At 33.3% G+C, this 17,132-nt stretch overlaps 1 protein-coding gene across 1 annotated transcript in view; it reads right to left on the reverse strand.

Annotated features, from left to right (window-relative positions):
• Reck (Reversion-inducing-cysteine-rich protein with kazal motifs) overlaps nt 1-17,132 on the reverse strand; it is a 757,413-nt gene that overhangs the window by 654,031 nt on the left and 86,250 nt on the right. Inside the window, exon 2 of the mRNA XM_075353978.1 lies at nt 378-430. Coding sequence (XP_075210093.1) covers nt 378-430 — 53 coding nt within the window. The remainder of the gene's footprint in view (nt 1-377; nt 431-17,132) is intronic.

Raw genomic sequence — 17,132 nt, forward strand, 5'->3', positions numbered from 1 at the left:
ATAGCCCTTTCAAAAGCAATGGTAGTATATGAATGGTTGCTATGGAATTTGAAGAGCCCACCAGGTGTTGTACTGAAGAGAACCAAATGATTCATAATTACTATCTACAGGTTCTGTCCAATCAGAATAATTCTACGTAATGTCCAAATCCGGTATCTAAAATTAAGGTTCAAGAACAACAAGCATCACACATAAGCATTCTAAATAATTGAGATGTGTTGTAACAATCCAGTGCCTTTATCAATTAACTGATTATAATATTTTATATAATACACCATGATTATCGAATATTAGATAATATTTAACCTCCAAAATTAAATCGTCATTCTGTTTATAACAATTGACTAAAATAGACAAATATTTTTAAATTTTGTTACCTGTTCACATGCGCTTTTACAAGATCCTGAAGTTTTTGTACAGCAGTTACTGTCTGAAACAAAATAATAAGATATAAATAATTATCATTAAAAATAATACTTTTAACTATAATAAAAAATTAAGCAGTTTTTAAAAAAAAAAGTAGACATTCGGTTTGTAATACAGAGTAACTCAAGAAAACGGGAAATTTTGAAATTTCTATTTTTAAGCACAATCTACTGTATTCTTGACCGTGATAAAGTGTAGAATTAGATTATTATTCTACTTCCAGCTATTCTATTTGATTAATTTTTTTTTCGGTTATTTTATTTTACAGAAAACTTTAACCGTGGTCTTGAAAAAATTTTCTGGAGCAGCACCTCACTAATTTTACCTACCGGTTTTTAATTTAATGGAAATTTTAATTTAATTGTTATAGTTTCTTTTTAACGGCTCTTAAAGTTTATTTTTATCTAGATCGAACATTTTTGGATGTAATCGAAACATGAATCTTCCATAGGTAACACTGTTAAAAGTTTTAAAAATATCGGTCCAACGGTTTAGAATCAAACGCACAAAGAAAATAAACAAAAGTATACAGCGGAATTTTTTAAAAAGAGTACATTTAAAATTTAAAACGTAAACGTCAAGGTCTTACTATATAAAAATAAAATTATCAATGATATTTATTTAAAAAACAATGTACGTGTTTTTTAAAGTTTAAATGTCGATTTATAAATTAATTTAAAGATATTTAGAATAATAAATCGAAAGAGATGGAAATTTTTAATATATAATTCTCGATTATAAATACTGAGAAATAGTACAATATTGTTTATAGTATCTAAAAGAAATGAATTGCATAATGACTTAGGTACGATATACAAACTTTATGTCACGATGGCCCATAATTTAAAATAAATATATTCTGGTAGATGTTGTATTTTATATTTGCCTGCGGGAAAGAGGCAAGTAGAAAACAACGGGACGACAGTTTTTAAGCCATAACACACAGGCCGTGACATGCAGTAGAAATATTTGCATACCGTAGTGGCATTACCAAGTATCATCAGATGCAACACACTATAAACATACCACACACATAAACATGACAATCACACGCGCGCACACGCATACTGACTCGCTTTATTTCTATAGAAACCAGCCTGGCTGTCAGCCAGTCTCCTCCCCTCCATCAATTCGTAGATTACATAAGCTTCCTCCTCGTCGAACAAGTACGAGAAATAACATTGACCGTGATATGAAGTAATTTTCAATAAAAATATATATATAATTTTTATCTTAAAATAAGAAAATTATTTTTAATTGATTAATTCATATTGTTTGTTGTAAAAAACATAAATATAAACATAGAACTAAAGAATGACCATGACCCTTTGCAGTTCATCTAAATCATCTCAAAACAGAAAAGAGTATATAGGTGTCCTTTAAAGGTGAAGCCAAACTCTAGGAAGTGATTCTACTTAATATACTGAAGAAAAAATGTACAATGAACATTGGTAGCCTTTCACCTGGAGGTCCCGGGTTCGAATCCCGGTCAGGCATGACATTTTCACACACACTATATATTCACCTCATCCTCTGAAGCAATACTTAACTGTGGAGCCGGAGATTAAAAAAAAAAAAGTTTAATTAAAATGTTTTAACAGGAAAAGAAAAACAACGATACTCTTGTTTACAAATTTCAAAATGACAGTCGTTTCAATTTTTCAATCTTAGGAATTTTATTCAAAAAGTAGGCGTAAACCGAAATATCGCTCATCATGGTTTTTTTATTATCGAGACTAATTTCATAACTAAATCAGATTTTTTCGAATCTCGTTCCGAGATTGGCAAACTAGATGGGATGCGTCCACTAAGGGGAGGTAAATGCACCGCCTTATCACGGATATAAGCCGTGGGCTAATCGGAGGTTTGGTGAGCTGAACTACTGGCTCACGCAGTTCCGAACCGGTCATGGGGTCTTCCGCGCCCGCCTATGTGGTAGGAGGAGGAGGGATGACCCCTACTGCCCTTACTGCGACGACCCGGATACCCCAGAACACGTTATATTCTGGTGCCCACAGTAAGATGATTACCCCCTAGCTTGCTTGGCGATTACACGACCGCTTAGCGTGGAAAACATCATCGCCACCACATTGTGGAGCCCCAAGAGTTTTGATACCATTGCAGGGTTCGTGACGAGGGTTCTTCAGGAGAAGAATTGGGGGGCTCCGGGATGAGGGACAGCCCTTTAAGGAGCTGCCTGCCGTTCGTAGGTGCTTGCACGAGTGAGCGGTAGCGATGTTGCATGGGGACTCTCGCACTCCCGAGCGAAAAAGACGGAGTCCCGGCGGGGATGCCCCACTCGGGGTGTCCACGTTAGATGCATTGGCACAAAGACCGTGTCCCGGTTCCCGGAGTGGGGACCGAGGGACGACATAGCCGAGCCTAGTAGATCCTACTCCGGGTTTTTGAGGCGGGCGTAATGTGAGATCCGACCGGCGGGCCGAGAAGTAGAGGCCTAACTGCAGGATCCGGCCCGGTGGAGAAGAAGAAGAAAAAATTAATTAATTTCACGATAATAAAAATAAAAATGGCTGCCATATCGGTTTAGGCCTACTTTTTGCAATAACTCTGTGGTTTTTCGTTTAATTTAAGACAGGCCGCGTTTGGAATATGTAAAACAAATTGTTAGGGATGTAGGATGTAGAGGGTATACTGAAATGAAACGACTAGCACTAGATAGGGAATCTTGGAGAGCTGCATCAAACCAGTCAAATGACTGAAGACAAAAGAAAAAAAATGATGAAAATTGATATAAAGAAAGTTGATTAGAAATTTAATTCAAGAAATTGATAGTAATGAATCGGGGTTTTCCGCTAGTGATCGATACATTTCGGTGTTAAGCTGAAGAGTACGCACACACCGACACACATACAATTGCCGTTTAATAGGGGATGATACTGGAACAGTTTTTTCGTGCAAAAAACAATTTTTTAATTGTTTTGATATGAATAATTAATAACAGGTAAGAAAAAGCAAACTGAATTAATTCTCGAGTTGTATCTGGAATGCGTAAGAGAATGCGTAATAGAAAGAATCAATCTTATTTGTAACTTAATATATATTTATGAAAAAATAATAATGTAGAACACAATAATCTCTTATTTATATATATAAACAAACACATACTGCATTCATTAAGTATATTATCGTGTAGATATTTCTAATTTTTCCTGATTTCGCTGTAACTTAAACCGATAGATATTCCTTTGACAACTGTCATTGAAAATAGTCATCATTCACCATTAATAATAACCAGCACGTTTTCCTTTCTTATAACTTTATCATAAAATTTGTTAAAGGAAAATATACTTCAACTAGCATAGAGTACCCTTGTGGGTTTCTACTTGCGTAGCTTTAAGAAAAACGAATGATAAATGTACTGAACTCAGTCAGAAAATAAAAATAAATGATTTTGATAACATCCGATCGTTTTTAACAATTTTCAAAATAGAATTTATAAGAGTTATGGTATAAAACACTTAGGAAACCAATAATCAGTCATTTTGACTAGTTAAATAATCCATTGTAGTAGGAATACTGGGTAGTAATTAGTAGTAATTATTCCAGTTATAATTTTACCGAATTAAATCCATCGTTATAAGGGTAATAATTTTGCCGTTAATAAGCAGTATTTGAAAAAAAAATATTGAAAGATTTAACCCGGATTTAGGTACAATTTTCAGAGATATACAACCCATAAGGTTCAACAATGCATTATAGGTAAATTTATTATTATTATTTTTACTTTCTTTTACGAAGTAAAGGAAGTATTGTAATCGCGAAAAATTTCGGTTTTCGTATTTCAAGGGAAATAACCATTTTGACCATCCCTGAATCCATTTTGACTAGTTTTTGGCGTAAAGTATGTGTATGTCGCATAACTCAAAAACGATTAGCCGAAAGTAATTGAAATTTTGGATTTAGCACTGTTGAAACATCTAGTTGTGCACCTCCCTTTTTTAATGCAATCGACTGGATCAATGGTATAAAAAAGAAGGGCAAAATGAAAAAAAATTAAGATTTTGGACTTTTTCTTAAATGCTGTAATAAGCCTTCATTGAGAGCTTTTCTACGATATATCATAAGTGGTACTTATTTTCAATGGTTCCAGTGTTATAGCCAAATAAGGTTCTAATTAATGAAATATTTGGATCTTACAAGGGGAAGGAACATCGGTACGAATACGACTTCATCTCCTTTTTTTTAACTTTTTTTTTTTTTTTTAATTTAAACATATTGATTTATTATTAATTATTAACCTCCGATTGTAAAAAAATTTACGATAAATAATAATTCAGTAATAACAATAAAAAAACTGATATGAAAAAATATCAGAAGTTATTAATGAAATAAAATTTTATGTACTTTTAATTTAAAAAAAAATGTGTTTATGCAATTAAACGGGCGTACAATGAAAATCCATCGGGTTGGTCTAGTGGTGAACGCGTCTTCCTAAATCATCTGATTTGGAAGTCGAGATTTCCAGCGTTCAAGTCCTAGTAAAATCAGTTATTTATATACGGATTTGAATAATAGATCGTGAACACCGTTGTTCTTTGGTGGTTCGGTTTCAATTAACCACACATCTCGAAGTGGTCGAACTGAGACGGTACAAGACTAAACTTAGATTTTACTCATATATATCATCCTCTGAAGTAATACCCGAATTTCGGAGGTTAAATAGGAAAAACGAAAAGGCGTACAAAGAAGTTATGAGGTCTCCATATCAAATTTATATTTTTTTTAATTTCTGTATGTTGATTAAAAGAATATAGTGGAAGAATAAGAATTTGAAGAGAATGAAAGAGGAGAAACAATAATGAGATCTGAATTTAAGAGAGCATTAAAAGGTTTTAATGGCCGAAAGGCTCCTGGAATAGACGGAACCTGCAGAATTACTGCGCAGTGCAGGTGAGGAAGCGATAGATAGATTATACAAACTGGTGTGTAATATTTACTAAAAAGGGGAAGTTCCGTTAGACTTCAAAAAGAATAGTCATGATACCATGGAAATCAGGATCAGATAAATGTGAAGAATACACAATAATTAGCTTAACTAGCCATGCATCAAAAATCTTAACTAGAATTCTGTACAGAAGAATTGAGAGGAGAGTGGAAGATGTGTTACGAGAAGACCAATTTGGTTTCAGGAAACGTATAGGGACAAGGGAAGCAATTTTAGGGCTCAGATTAATAGTAAAAGGAAGATTAAAGAAAAACAAACCAAAATACTTGGCATTTATAGACCTACAAATGCATTCGATAACGTAAACTGGAATAAAAAGTTCAGCATTTTAAAATTGCTAGGGTCAAAATACAGAGATAGAAGAACAATTGGTAACATTTACAGGAACCAAACAGCAACAGTAATAATTGAAGAATACAAGAAAGAAGCCGTAATAAGAAAGGGAGTCCGACAAGGATTTTTCCTATCCGCGTTACTTTTTAATCTTTACATAGATCTAGCAGTTAATGATGTGAAAAGAACAATTTAGATCCGGAGTAACAGTACAATTTGAAAAGATAAAGATGCTACGATTTGCTGATGATATAGTAAGTTCAGCCGAGAGCAAAAAGGATTTAGAAAGAACATTGAAGGGCACGGATGAAGTCCTACGCAAGAACTATTGCATGAAAATAAACAAGAACAAAACGAAAGTAATGAAATGTAGTAGAAATAACGGAGATGTACAACTGAATATCAAAATAGGCAGAGATAAGATTATGGGGAATTTTTTTATTTCTATATTATTTTCATTACTAAAAATGGACGAAGCAGGAGCGATATAAAATGCCGAATAGCACAGGCGAAACGTGCCTTCAGTCAGAAATATAATTTGTTTACATCAAAAATGAATTTAAATGTCAGGAAAAGATTTTTGAAAGTGTATGTTTGGAGTGTCGCTTTATATGGAAGTGAAACTTGGACAATCGGAGTATCTGAGAAGAAAAGATTAGAAGCTTTTGAAATGCGGTGCTATAGGAGAATGTTAAAAATCATATGGGTGGATAAAGTGACAAATGAAGAGGTATTGTGGCAAATATATGACGAAAGAGGTATTTAGAAAAATATAGTTAAAATAAGAGAGGCCACATATTAACTCATCCTGGAATAATCGCTTTAATATTGGAGGGACAGGTAGAAGGAAAAACTGTGCAAGCAGGCAGTTTTTGGAATATGTAAAATAAATTATTAGGTATGTAAAATGGGTTGGTATACCGAAATGCATCGACTATCATTAGATAGAAAGTCTTGGAGACCTGCATCAAACCAGTCAAATGACTGAAGACAAGAACAATGTTGATTAAAATGATCACAGAATTGTAATTTTCTCTACTCATAAGCACACTTACAAATGGTAACCAATATTTCTTTTCTGTTCACTTTAGGAATTAGACAGAATTGCTTGTTTCTCAAACCATCTTTTCTTTTATCAGTGGGTCGGTGTTTAATGACGTGTATAGAAAATTATGATTCGCTTATTATAGTACAGGTGAAAGTACCATTTAATTTTATATTTTTACATTTTTCATCCTGGAGAAAAAAAAATTAAACCCGTTTGATATCTTTACTTTTTATTATACTCTTTACATTAGTGTTCTATATTTCAAGAAATTTTAATAATAATAATAATGCTTGTCTTACCCTGATATTGACTTGTGTTGGACTACCTCTCGTTTTCCGTATAGTACAATCTTTCGCTTTCTGAGACAATCACAATTTTAAAGAATTTCAATCAAATTGGTTCAATTCTTGTTTTTATATTTCACAGTCTTGTGAACAGTTCTAATTTAAGTTTTATATATATATGAAAAATTCATCTTATCCCAAGTCTTTAAAATGTAAATGGAAATTGTCTTGAGATTTTCGATTTAAATCTACTTTAATTATCATTAGATTTCCATTTAAAAATCCTACTTATAATTGGGTTTATATTTTTAGGTTAAATACTCAAAATATATTTATTTTTATAACAATTTAACCCTGATTTTTTTTATTGTGATGACCTCATATAGAAAAAAATAATTTTTCGTTTTACTTTAGGAAATAGATGACAATTAGAATGTAATTACTGATGATTAAATTAATGTGAAAGTGTTATGGGAACTTCCCTGTGGGAGAAATTCTGAGGAATACCTAGAGAATATGATTCTGTCACTTATTTACCTCTCATATTATTAAATGATCAATAAAACATTAAAATATAAAAATAATATTCTGTCACAATTAAGGAAAAATAAATCATAACAGTTTAATTTTTAATTCCTTCACAAAGCTTTGGTAAACAGAAATGTATAGAATCCTATTCGTACGGATTAAATTCTGTCAACTAATCGATGCTAATCAAACCGACTAGATTTGTAACGGGTCAGAGACGATAAGTACCTTACTATCCCGGACAGCAAAACTTCAGTGAGGAACCCTTTACCCACCCACTTGTGTTAAGTTGGCCGTGAAATTGTATAGTTTCATAATTTTCATTCTAATCTATTACATAAAGAAAGGCCTTTGTCTCAAAGGATAAATTTAATTTTAACCAAAATAATTACCTAAATCAAACAAAACATTCATAAATAACCTAAAATATAATTTTTTATGTTTTAATGCATGTATTCTCATTAAATCTTTTATTACCGAAAATATTAATAATATCTTGGTTAGTTTTATCATTTGTCTTAAATTTTCATAGTTTATTTTTTGAGCCTTTGAGCCTAGAAGATAAAATATCAAATCCTAACCTACTAAACGACATTTATATGTATGTCTGTGTGTGCGTCTCTCTTAGTTTAGCAACGAACCCAGCGAGTTGGTCTAGTGGTTAACACGTCTTCCTAAATAAGCTGATTTGGAAGTCGAGAGTTCCAGCGTTCAAGTCCTAGTAAAGTCAGTTATTTTTACACGGATTTGTATACTAGATCTTGGATACCGGTGTTCTTTGGTGGTTGGGTTTCAATTAACCACACATCTCAGAAATGGTCTAACTGAGAATGTATAAGACTACACTTCATTTACACTCAAATATATCATCCTCTGAAGTATTACCTGAACGGTAATTACCGGAGGCTAAACAGGAAAAAGATAGCTTAGCATCGGAATGTACCGATCAATAACGGAAAATCCCGATTCGTTAGTACGTGTCTCGTGGTGGTCATGTGTTTACTTGTTATATTATTATTTATCTATCGATATAAGTTTTGGGAAAATTTAGAATTTTTTAACTGGATTCGTATTTTCGGACGTAAATCGCAAGTATCTCAAAAACGGTCGGTCCTAACGCTTTGAAATATTTTTTTCGAACCCCCTGGACGACAACCCTATCCGCTCCTAGTAATATCCTTGGATGATAATATTTTCAAGTGCCTCCGGGGCGCTGTTTGGAAATTGGAAAAGAGGTTTGGTGGGGAGTCACCGTAATATCTCTGCAACCGCTGGTCCGATTTTTACGATTCAAATGGCAGATGTATCAGAAAGTCAAGTGCTAACGGTTTATGACATCGGGTTTACTCTTGATCAACCGGATCTTGATTTTCCGAAAATTAAATTGTTTGGCCCTTTGTTTTGATTGTACTCACCCGTCGTAAAATGTATCGATCCGATCTTTCGCTAAATACCCTGAAATCTTATCGATATAGTTTTGGAAAAATTTAGGATTTTTTAACTGGATCCGGATTTCGGACGAAAATCGCAAATATCAAAAAAAACAAAAAAAAAACGGTCGGGCCTAACGCTTTAAAATATTTTTTCGAACCCCCTGGACGGCAACCCTATCCGCTCCCAGTAATACCCTTGGACGATAATATTTTGAAGTACTCCCTGGGCACCGTTTTGAAAATTGAAAAAGGGGTGACATGGGGTTCTAGCGTAATATCTCCGCAACCATTCGTCCAATTTTCACGATTCAAAGGACAAATGTATCAGATCAAGTGTTAACTGTTTAATGCATCGAAAAAATGCATTAAACAAAAAAAACCTACAAATAACCTACCAACCTACAAAGAAGTTTCAGTGTTCACAAAATCCATGGATGGATGAAGTCAAGTTATGGAGACAATTTGCTCTTCATGAAAAATTTTATTTATCACATGCTTTCAAAGCATGTATTCAAAATGTATATGAGTTTATTATTTCCTCACAAATTCCTCACAAACTCTTGATTGACCGGATCTTGGTTTTTCGGAAATAAAATCGTTTAGCCCTATGTTTAGATTGCACTCACCCGCCGTAAAATTCTCCGATCCATTCTTTCAATAAATTCGCTCAAACCTGTGCGCTAGCGAAGGTGTAAAGTATAATCTTATGAGGACGAAATAGTAGAAAATAAAAAATAAATAAAAAACCTTTTTGAAATCCATTTTTATTTTAAATGCACTGAAAAGTAGAAAATAAAAACAAAATTTAAAACACTACTAATTAATTAAACGTAATAAAATGTAAAAAATAAATTTAGGACGGTATCTCAGAATGGATTTGGCAACAAGATTTGTTGGTGATATGTAAGATTATGTGAAAGTCATAGCTTCAAATTAAAAATTTGATTTTTTGCAAATTTTTTCATATGCGTGATGAATGGCCTAAAGAGTGGGGTGCGACCGCCACTCCACTCTTCTGTGCTTCCACATACGCAACCGGTATTTACCGTTTTTGGCTCCCATCTATTACTTTCTTTTTCCAAAACTGAAAATAGGGCTTGCCGGATGAAGATTTATTTTAAATGACTAGGTTAAATCTGAGACAACCAACTATTTAATAGTCGGACGGTAACTAAAAAAAAATAAAATATTAGTTACAGAAAAATCTTCTTGGGTAATCCGAGAACTTTCCCAAATATCCAAAGTGAATGGATATGTGAATGTGGGTGTTCGAATATAAGAAATTTTCTGGCGCTAACTACAAATAAAAAAGATTAGAACATCTTAATATACGAATAAAACTAATCTTAAAAATCTGACAAGAGAAATATGGTTAAGAATAAATATAATAATAGGCAATGTAAGAAATGAAAGATAATTCTTACGACAGAATCAACTTAGAGGTTTTATTACAATCGCAACTTGTTTGCCAAATATTCCTTTGATATGAAGCAGTGAAAGTAATTTTAAACGCTTAATTTATATTTGTAATTGTGTATTTAAATTTGTACATCAAAAGATATAAATAGCTTAAATTTTATACATGGTAACTTACAAGAATTTTTGTTTCTCTGTTTTTATTTCAGTTCTCACATTATTTCTTACAAAATTTTAAAATTATTCAATAAAAACTTAATGCAAACAGAATATTCATTTCAGTTGACAAAGGATTCCCTCATAAATTTAGAACGTGCATACAATTTATCTGTCCTCTCTAATAGTTTAATGATTATTTTCTTAACATTTGTTCTTTCATTCCGTTTATGAATCCAAGAAAATGACTTTAAAGAATACTGTATAAATCAATTGTATTAAATAACATTTCTTTAAATGAAGACGTTTCTTCTGACCAATATATATATTAATAATAAGAATTAATTACGTAAACCACATAAGGAGTAATTAGATATACTACAACACAAAGAGAAAATCCCCCCATCTTAGGAATTTCCTTTTTTAATAAGGAAACCTTGATGAATACAGCATCATACAATAAAAAAAAAATGAATTATAAAATAAGTAGAAAACATTAAATAATATTATGATAAATATATCTTACGCTACTAAACGGCATTTGTATGTGTGTCCGCCCTCCTTAGGTTAGCACCGTAAAATACCGATCACTAGCGGAAAATCCCGATTCGGTAGAACATATCTCGTGGTGTTCAGGTTTATACTTATTAAATTATTATATATTTATGAACCCACCGGGTTGGTCTAGAAGTGAACGCGTCTTCACAAATCAGCTGATATGGAAATCGAGAGTTCCAGCGTTCAAATCCTAGTAAAGGCAATTACTTTTACACGGATTTTAATACTAGATCTTTGATACCGGTGTTCTTTGATGGTTGGGTTTCAATTAATCACAAATCTCAGGAATGGTCGAACTGAGACTGTACAAGACTACACTTTATTTAAATTCATTCATAACATCCTCTAAAGTAATACCTGAACGGTAATTCCCGGAGGTTAAACAGAAAAAGAAAGGATATATATCGAGTTTTGGAAAGATATAGTACTTTTTAACGGGATACGACTTTTTGAGGGAAAATCATAAATATCTCGAAAACGGTCGGCCCTAGTACTGTGAAAAATTTCTCGAAACCCAAAAGGATATACTATCCGCTCCTAGTGGTACCTGTCGGATGATAATATTCGCAAGTGCCCCCGGGGCGCCCTTCGGAAATTATGGAGGAGATGCGATGTGGTGCCACCATAATATCTCGGCAACCGCTCGTCCGATTTACGCTATTCAAATAGTGTATGTATTAGCAGGTTGATCCCAAACTGTTTAATGCATTGGGTTCGCTATCGATCGACCGGAGCTTGGTTATCCGGAAATTAAATATTTTAGCCCTATGTTTTGATTGCACGCACTCGCCGTAAAATGTACTGATCCGATCTTTCGTTAAATACGTTGAAACCTGTGCGCTAGCGAGTATAAATTTATAAAGACTAAAATGTAGAAAATAAAACACATATAAAAAAACCTTTTTAAATCGACTCACAAATTAAACGCAGTAAAAGTAAAAAATAATTTTAACGGTATCTCAGAATGAATTTAATAGGCTTTGATAGTGATATGTAAGACTATGTGAAAGTCATAGATTCAAATTAAAAATTTGATCTTTTTGCCAGCTTTTTCATATGCGTGATGAATGGCCTAAAGAGTGGGATACCGCGGCACTCCACTCTTGAACTTATGACTTTCATATAAACTTACATTTCACCGTCAAAGCTTGTTGACAAATCCATTCTAAGATATCAAACTAAAATTATTTTTTACCTTTTAAAGCGTTTAATTTAATAATGGTGTTTTAATTTTTTTTTAATTTATTTATGTAATTGTTTTTCTTCATAAAAGAATAAACTATAACCCAAAAGTAGGCACCGGAATGTACCGATCACTAGCGGAAAATCCCGATTCGTTAGTAACAATTTCTAGAGTTAAATGTCTAATTTAACTTTCGTTATATCAATTTTCATCATTTAGAAAAAAATGTTTTTACACAAAGGGTATTCAATTTTGGACACCTAATAATCTCATTCCGAGACTCCACCCGCTCGGAGGGCCTAGCTGCGGAGGGATGCCATAGGCACGCCCTGCAACTACTAAAAATGGTAAATAAGTAAAATAATTGAAAAATACATCATAATTCAGAAGATATTAATTAATATTATTTGAACACGTATTTATCTAAACGTGTAACGGAGATAGAAAAAATTCAAAATTAAAAAAAAAAATAACTATAATAGGGAACTCGTGTTACCCTCAGCAGTGTTTTCTGTATTTAGAGGAGTGTACTTTTAACAGCAAAAAAATGTGTATGTTCCCTTACAGCTTCCATCTAATTACGTGAAGAGGTCGGTTTGAATTCATTTGATGGTGCTTAACGTGATGAGTGTTTTAAGACCCAAAGAAATTCTTTATCTTAATTAGTTACCGACTAATTGCAGAAAAAGTAAACTTTTTTAGTTTGTTTTCCAAATTTTTTTAATATGTTGATTATTTAAAGATTTGTAGGCTCAGTAACATGATTTCTATAAAATAATGCATTTTTGCTTCCTTGTATGAAGTAAATGATATATTGTGATTTTTTTTTGTCTTCAGTCATTTGACTGGTTTGATGCAGCTCTCCAAGATTCCCTATCTAGTGCTAGTCGTTTCATTTCAGTATACCCTCTACTTCCTACATCCCTAACAATTTGTTTTACATATTCCAAACGTGGCCTGCCTACACAATTTTTCCCTTCTATCTGTCCTTCCAATATTAAAGCGACTATTCCAGGATGCCTTAGTATGTGGCCTATAAGTCTGTCTCTTCTTTTAACTATATTTTTCCAAACGCTTCTTTCTTCATTTATTTGCCGCAATACCTCTTCATTTGTCACTTTAACCATCTGATTTTTAACATTCTCCTATAGCACCGCATTTCAAAAGCTTCTAATCTTTTCTTCTCAGATACTCCGATCGTCCAAGTTTCACTTCCATATAAAGCGACACTCCAAACATACACTTTCAAAAATCTTTTCCTGACATTTAAATTAATTTTTGATTTAAATATATTGTGATAGCGATAAATTTTGGTTTTTGGATTTCAACGTAAATATCCATTTTGACTAGTTTCGCCGTGACGTCTGTACGTACATGTATGTACGTACATGTAAATCATAAACGATTAGTCGTAGGATGTTGAAATTTTGTATTTAGGACTGCTGTAACATTTAGTTGGGCACCTTTCGTTTTTATTGCAATAAAAAAAAAACAAAAGTATATAAAAAAGCCCAAAATCAAAAAAATTTGGATTTTGGACTTTTTCTTAACTGTAGTAGTAAGCCCTCATTGAGAGGTTTTCAACGATATATCTATCCTAAGTGGTACTTATTTTCATTGGTTTCAGAGTTATAGCCAAATAAAATTTTAATTAATAAAATATTTGGATCTTACAAGGGGAAGACACATCGGTTCGAATCACACTTCATCTCCTTTTATTAACTTTTTTTTTTTTAATTTAATTATATTGATTTATTAATAATTATTAACATCTGATTGTAAAAAACATTACAATAAATAATAATCCAATAATTAAAAAAAATCAGAAGTTATTAATGAAATAAAATTCTATGTACTTTTCATTTTAAAAAAGTACGTATATGTAATTTAATAGGCGTAAAAGGGAGTCATGCGGTATCCAAATCAAATTGTTATATATTCGTCAGAGTTAAACCTTTAAAACAAAGGACTTAACGGTTTTAACTTTAGTTTTATCCACTATTCAAAATCTTGTTAGCTTTACTCGATCGCCACAATCAAGCAACTAAACTAACCAAGCACCCGTCTGAAAATTGGCAGCTTGCCAGCTACGGAATCACTCTTGTCAAATATGACAGTCATTTTGTCCTAACTGCGATATCTCTTTGTAAGACGGAGAACTTCCCGAATTATCCTCGTATAAGGATTAATTAGATAAGGATTAGTTAGATATATAAGTATATTATATATCTAACAGTTAATAAAATTTAGTTAAGTAATTTATATTAAAATAATAAGATTTTTGTCGATAAAAAATATTTTCATGAAATGATTACACGTATCGATTTAGTAGGGAATTGCTTAGCGAAGTCACGTAACTTCAGTTTTCAAGCAGAAAGTTTTCATTTAGGAGGCAAAATTTATGTAAATTATACTCGGGTTGTATTTTATCCGATTAGTTTGCTGAAATTTCAAAAATACAGCTATAATTCTCGTAGAAACGTTAGTTCAAATATACATAAAGAAAATTTCTTAGCCTACAACAACGAGATAAGAACAATAAGCGACATTTCCTCAAAAGAAGTGATGAAAAAATGCCGAAATAAACCTTTACTCCAAACGAATAAGTTCTGGATAAAACCAAGTAAATCTTAAGACACTGCAATCGGGAAATTTTCAGCGTTACATTACGTAACCTCTATTTTTCTTGTTTAGTCTCTGGAACCACCGTAAGGTATTACTTCAAAGGATGGTATGTATATATGTAAATGAAGTGTAGTCTTGATCGTTCCTGAGATGTGTGGTTAATTGAAAGCCAACCACCAAAAAAACACCGGTATCCAGCGATCTGGTATTCAAATCCGTATAAAAGTAACTGCCTTTACTAGGATTTGAACCTTAGAACACTCGATTTCGTAATCAGCCTATTTGCGATGACTAGTTAACCACTACACCAATCCCGGTAACCTGGTATTAAATACCCTCTCCTTTCTCGCTTTAACCCTAGAATGGTACGTATACGCCTATTAGACGTAGTTCAGTAGTTGAACAGCCGCCATTTTGTTTTGGAGGAGAATAATACCCCTGCCTTCTAGATATACTACACCTGACTCTCCATTGGAGGATTAGTGTACTTCAAACCTCAGAAGTGTTCACATCAAGGTCAGTGCATTTTTTCTAACAAATCCTACCACGCCTCTCAGGCGTGTTGGTACTATTCTTGATGTATTTTTTTTTTTGCTAAATATAGCAAGCTATAATGCTTACATTATTTATTTGCACAATTTTTTTATGAAAAATAATGGTGACAAGAAGCCTTTGTCAAGATTTCACTTCCTCATGAAATTGGCCGATCAACTGTCAATTCCGTGGATGATGGAGAGACTGAAAGTCACACATGCCTCACAACCTACGAAGCATCATAAAAGATTGTCTCGGTGTGACGGATGCACCTGTTGAAATACAAGCGGCATCAAAATCTGAAAAAAGGCAGTATTGTACGTACTGTTCTTATAAGAAGAAAAGAATGAGTAAAATGACCTGCTGCAACTGCAGAAAGCCAGTGTGTGGCGAACATTGTTTCAACATTTGCCAAGTTTGTAAAAAATAATAAATTTATGACCAATTTTTGTTTAAATCTCATTAAAGTGTTTTTTATATACCTCATCCTTTCATTTAAACATTTTTACCTGCTTGAAAAAATTCCTGGGAATCGAATTCAAATTTATTTTCTATAATGATGTTTTCTTACTTGCAGTTTTCTTTAATATTTTAATTCTAAGAGCAGTTTTTCATTCTATGATATGTAGTAAGTATGCAAATAGAAGAAGATTTAACATTTATTGACATTTACAGAATTTAAAATATTTATTATACCATTTTTTGCCACTTTTCAGGGCTGTACGTCTATAAGACGTATAGGTACCATTCACTATTGTTGTGTATAGGTACTATTCTAGGGTTAAGGAAAATTAAAAGGGTGTAACCAGATTATAAAAAACATGGAATTTTATCAGAAGGCTGCAGAGTATCTTATGAGTCTCAAACTACTGCGGGTCTTGAAATAGAATCAAGGATCAAGGTCGTCTGAAAATATTGTGATCTCTGAAACCGGGGGGGGGGGGGGATGATAATACCTTTCTTGCATCATAATAGATTTATTTTTAAGGGCAACTAGTGCTCAGATGCTCTCCAACCATGCAAACTTGAACCAATATCTATTTCGGTTACGCCTGGCAACTGATAAGCTGTGCTTCTGCGGGGAGGTCCAGTCAAATGCAAACCTGATGTTTGACTGCCTTGCTCTTGAGAGGGAGGCCAGAGACCGGGCCATCCTGGAACTTAGAGGTCAAGGGGAAAATTGGCCACTCACAAGCGGTGAGTTAATGTGGCGAGAGCCGCATTGTCGGACCGCATGGAAATTCCTAGATGCGGTTGCTTTGTTCAACCAGCAGCGATAGTTTGCTTAAGGGAAAGACTTTTACCGCATTGCCGAGGGAAGCTAAGTCTGAGTATGGCTGACCACCAGCCAATTATTATGGCTCCAAACGCTCTAAAATGGTGGACAGGTACTTGCTGGCATTTAGCGATCTTGGCGTGGCAGCGAATTGCTGCCTAGACAAAATAAATTTTATTATGGCTGTCATATATATTTTAAGTAGTTAGCGGGGTGCGCCTACCCATTTTAATAAATATATGATAAGTGAGCGGTTGGGACACTAAGCCGGTGGTGTATGTCACCGCGCTTAGTCCGCTCACTCTTAAGCTCCTAAATAGCTCAAGGAGCTATTTAGGATACTGATCTCCAAACTTGAGGCTCAAT

Source organism: Lycorma delicatula, chromosome 1, assembly GCF_047948215.1.
Source record: "Lycorma delicatula isolate Av1 chromosome 1, ASM4794821v1, whole genome shotgun sequence".
NCBI lineage: Eukaryota > Metazoa > Arthropoda > Insecta > Hemiptera > Fulgoridae > Lycorma > Lycorma delicatula.